The sequence below is a fragment of the Phaseolus vulgaris genome, unplaced genomic scaffold (genome assembly GCF_000499845.2).
Source record: "Phaseolus vulgaris cultivar G19833 unplaced genomic scaffold, P. vulgaris v2.0 scaffold_240, whole genome shotgun sequence".
NCBI classification, from domain to species: Eukaryota; Viridiplantae; Streptophyta; class Magnoliopsida; order Fabales; family Fabaceae; genus Phaseolus; species Phaseolus vulgaris.
In genome coordinates, this window is record NW_027174183.1 from 260 (window position 1) to 4,737 (window position 4,478).

Here is a 4,478-nt window from a genome sequence, read left to right on the forward strand (position 1 = left end):
CCAAGGTCTCGGCCTCTCGGCCAAGTCTTCTAAGGTCTAGACCCCTCGGCCGTCTCGGCCAAGCCTTCCAAGACCTTAGAAGACATTCATGATCCTTTTACCCAACATTTAACATTATGGATGGTTCACTAAAGGGCACACATTATTTGTAGAGAAGAGACTCAATCTTCATAATGCATGCAAATCAAGTATTAATTAGCCCACAAAGAAAGACACCGTCAGTGATCAGACAGCATTATTTTTCCACAATCAATAAAAAGCAACACGAAATTGGGAAGGAGGCAGGAACTAGAGAAAACAATAACATTGAGAAAATCAGGTGGACCCCTAAATTTTTCAATGCATTTTTCGAGACAGCAACTTAAAATTTTGGCAGAAAATGAGACATTTAGGCCACTAAGATAATCCAGAAATTGTGGCCTAATTTTGAAAGGAGTACTTATTACCTCTATATTTGGTCCAAGAGATGTAATTGTTGGATCAGTAGCTGTGAGAGCTTCTTCACAAAGTTTTATGGCCTTATGCAAGTCTTTAAGGTGGCCCCACTTAGGCTGTCTAAGAATTCCTGAATCATGCAGTTCAGATATAGAATGTAAATTTGATGTCATGTTACAAGTTTGTTTATTTTTCTTGTGGACTGCACATGGAAGCAAGTTTGACTAGTTCATATAATCCTACAGAGTAGACAATGAATATGAAGTATAAAGGTAGAAAAATTCCATACCATACTCATCAATTGGTGCATCATAGTCATAACTACTAGCAACGAAAGGCCCACCAGAAGCCCGGCCAAAGTTCGTCCCTCCATGGTACTGTTTTGGAAGCAACCAAAAAAGTTGTGGCATCAGCTCATTTCCTAAATATCTAGAGTAGCTTAAAGTTAAAAAAGCCTTAAACATCATGTAAGGTTTCATTACCAAATGCAAGATCTTCCACAGGTCTGTGAGGTACAGCATCGCCAAATGCAAGAAACCTACAGTTTTGTGGATTTCGATAGGTTAGAAGAAAAATATAATTAGAGTTGAATGTGAATGGAGGTACTCCATCAGTAGATCATATTTTGAGTATTACTTTCAAATAACTAATGACTTAGACAGAAAAGGAGACTAACCATCCAGTATAACCATCAAGGACACTAGAAGACAGCTAAAACATAAACTGTTCAGGATAATTGTAGATGGCTAAAAGGAGAAAACTTACAATTGGATCAGGAGCATCTAGCTGTTGGCACATTACCCAGGGAACCCCTGTATCAAGAGATGTTGCCATTGATGCTGCCCATTTGATGTAGGATTTAGCAGCTGGACCATAATGATCATCAATGTTCCCATACTCATTTTCTATCTGTTCATAGTATTTTCACATTTAAAAGTAGACGGTACGCTATTAAAAGTTCAGGACTGTCTGTATATCATGACATATCGATAAGAAAAATTGAATGTATTTAGTAAAATTTAAGAAAAACCTGAGACAAAATAATAGGTCCTCCCTGTGACATATAGAGGTTCTCTTGCTTCATCATATCCACAATCTTAGCGGTGAACCGCTTCATTTCTTCCTGAACACAATTCAATTTCACATGATAGCAGGAAGCAGATTTAGCAAGATGAGACAAGGAGAAAGGAAAGGAATAATTACCTCAAATGGTTTGTTATCAGTTCGGAACTGAATTCCCGGAATAAAATGTAGCCAAAGAGGGAAACCACTGCTCAGAAAAGTTAAAGGCCATGATCAGATATTAACTTCTTTGTGAAAAAATACATATAAAGATCATATTTTACCCGTAGTTCCATTCAGCACATGCGTATGGACCAATCCGTAGATGCACATATAGGCCTGCTGCTGCTACTGTCTTCACAAATTTAACCAAATCTGCCCTACCTTCAAAATTATACTGCCAAGCCAAAGCGCACACTCCATTGATTTAATCACAAATTTAAGCATCTTATTGACATTAAGAAATACCCTCTCCATTTCATGTTTTCAAGATCTAACTACATTGTTCTTATTGACTCAGAAAAATATGTGAAGCAGTGATCATTTACTTTCCTAAGCTGCATGCACTTATTTTTGGTTGAGTTTAGACCCTCTGAATGTGCTTGATTGCTGAGAAAGTTTGAAAATGAACACACACACACTGCAATGCAAGTAACAGTGAACAAGAGACACAATACAAAAATGGTAGTAATAGTAACATCAACAGAACTAAAAAGAAGAGGACCTGGCCTCGAACTGGTTCGTGTAAGTTCCAGAAAACATAAGTCTCAATCACATCAAGTCCTCCATCTTTGGACTTTTGAATGATGTCTGGCCACATCTGCAACAACAAACACCACCCCTTTTAATTCAAAACTTCAAAAACAAAGGAAAAAATAGTGTACATGTAACAACATTACACACAGACACAGAAAGAGGGTAATGAAGAGAACCTCTGGAGTGCTACGAGGGTAATGGATAGAACCAGAGACCAAAACTCGGCGCTTGCCATTAATGACCAATGCTCTATGGTCGTACGTGACATTTGTGGAAAACGAAGTAGGGGCATAAATGCAGAAGAACCAAAGCAAAAGGAACAGAGTCTGTGATGCTCTCATTGCCTTTTGGAATTGTTAGTGCAAAACGAACAAACAAAAACAACAAGGAAATGAGACCTTGTTTGTGTTTTGCTCTTGTTCTTGAAGCAAAACGAAGTGCTAAAACGGGCTTAAGGACCAACACAGATTCTACTCATTCCATTGTTATTTATAACACATTTTTCCAGAAAGAGTAGTGATACTCAAACTCAATAATTTATTTTTTTTATAAACACCTTATATATCGTTTTCTACCATTTATTTCCTCATGTCATGGATCACTTCTTTTTTATTCTCTCTCTTCAAATGTAAATGGATACTCTTCAAGCATTATCCTTCAGTAAATTTTCTGTCTTTTAAAAGTTCCCTTTTGTTAATGCTCTTATTATACTTTCTTACACTAATCATTTTCAGAACTGTTTATAACTAATTAATGGATTTTTCAAGTATTAGAAGCTTGATTAACTATTCACATGTAACAAATTTTAATTATCCAACTACTTTTATGATTCTTTGATAAAACAAATTTTCTGAACTCGTCTCAAGAGAGTCAATTTTCTTAAAGGGTAGAAATGATTGAAAAAGTGTTGCAGATAATGTGGAAAGAAAGGAATAAAATTTAAAAGAGGGTAGCTTATCAAGACAGACAGAAAAAACAAGTTTGTGAAGCATCAATGATTGGTTAGTTAGGTTCATCAATCAGTTTGTTGTGTCTTTTTGGCCCACCGTGTTGCTGTTTGGCCTCTTGTTTGAAAGATACTTTATTATCTTTGGATATAAAAAAGTTGTAAGTTGAAATTGATAAACATGGAAAGATAAAGAGTACTTACTGTAACCATTGAGAAGGGTACGGCACGCATACAAATTATTTAAAGCTCTTTTTTTTTTCTATCAGCAAGATTATTTAAAGCTTGTAAGTTAGTTAATAATGTCACGATCTTCTGCTGCTTTTGTTTTAGCATGGTTTATTATTTTATTTTATTTTACTGAAGGGTCGAAAGGCTAAAAAAATAAATAAAAATTAAAATAATATAATATAATAAATAATAAAATAAGATAACATTGTATTAAGGTCCAATAAATAGGTCTAAAACAATAAAATATATTTAATAATTACAAGATGTTAAAAATAAAAGTCCAATAACAAACATTATAAATAGGTGATTTGTTTAAGTAAAGTGATTTTAATCTGATAATTAAACAAATTGATTCTGACTTAATCATCGGAGTACTTTGCAGATACATACATCTAACCGAAAGTGAATATGGATCTAAAAGCCGGAGTTGATCCAAATCCAACAGTCGAGTGATAGTCCAAATCAAGTAGTTGAGAGCAATCCCAAGCCCACATAGCAGAATCCAAGTCAATTGATCAAATAACCGAAAATTCAAGTCATCCATAAGAAACCAAGACGCCGAGAGGAGAAGAAGAAGTTAATTACTTCTAAACCAGCCATCTAATAACACTTTGGATTAAACTCTTTTTTTTTTTTTTGTATAATGAACTTTATATTTTTAAATATTATTTTATCAAGATGTGTGTTAAATTAATTAATATTTTTTTACTAAAATGGGTATCTTTTATTTTCAATTGTAAATCAAAACTACCACAAACCAAGTAGTTCGTAAGTTTGTTTTATTGGTAAAGGTTAATAAAAACATTTAACTTCCAAACCCTTTTATTATATAACAAAATAAATAGCAAAAGAGTAAAGCAATTTAATTGCCAATTCAACTATTTATAGTCTTTACAATATGGATTAAAAGAGAAAAAATCTATTAAAAAAATGCGTTGGTCTAAATAGAAAAAAATACGCTGTTTATATTCACAATGAAGGCTATAAAAAATATAACATAGATCGAAAACAATTGTTTTCATAATGGGTACTATTAAAAATAATAGGT

General features: G+C 33.7%; 1 protein-coding gene across 1 annotated transcript; it reads right to left on the bottom strand.

The window, feature by feature from the left end:
* Positions 1–366: 366 nt before the first annotated feature.
* On the bottom strand, positions 367–2,853 carry LOC137817592 (beta-galactosidase 8-like). The gene is made up of 9 exons (XM_068620875.1): positions 2,430–2,853; positions 2,222–2,317; positions 1,782–1,894; positions 1,639–1,705; positions 1,466–1,558; positions 1,201–1,344; positions 918–973; positions 725–812; positions 367–565 (listed from the first exon to the last, which is right to left on the bottom strand). Exons 1-9 carry the CDS (start codon positions 2,592–2,594, stop codon positions 512–514), a joined length of 876 nt encoding a protein of 291 aa, XP_068476976.1. The 5' UTR covers positions 2,595–2,853; the 3' UTR covers positions 367–511.
* Between the last annotated feature and the right edge of the window lie 1,625 nt (positions 2,854–4,478).

Coding starts and splice junctions, on each gene's coding strand:
- LOC137817592 (XM_068620875.1), bottom strand. CDS start 2,594: ATGAGAGCATCACAGACTCTGTTCCTTTTGCTTTGGTTCTTCTGCATT. Junction 974..1,200: donor TAGATGCTCCTGATCCAATT/GTAAGTTTTCTC, acceptor ACAAAACTGTAG/GTTTCTTGCATTTGGCGATG. Junction 566..724: donor TGCACCAATTGATGAGTATG/GTATGGAATTTT, acceptor TGCATGATTCAG/GAATTCTTAGACAGCCTAAG.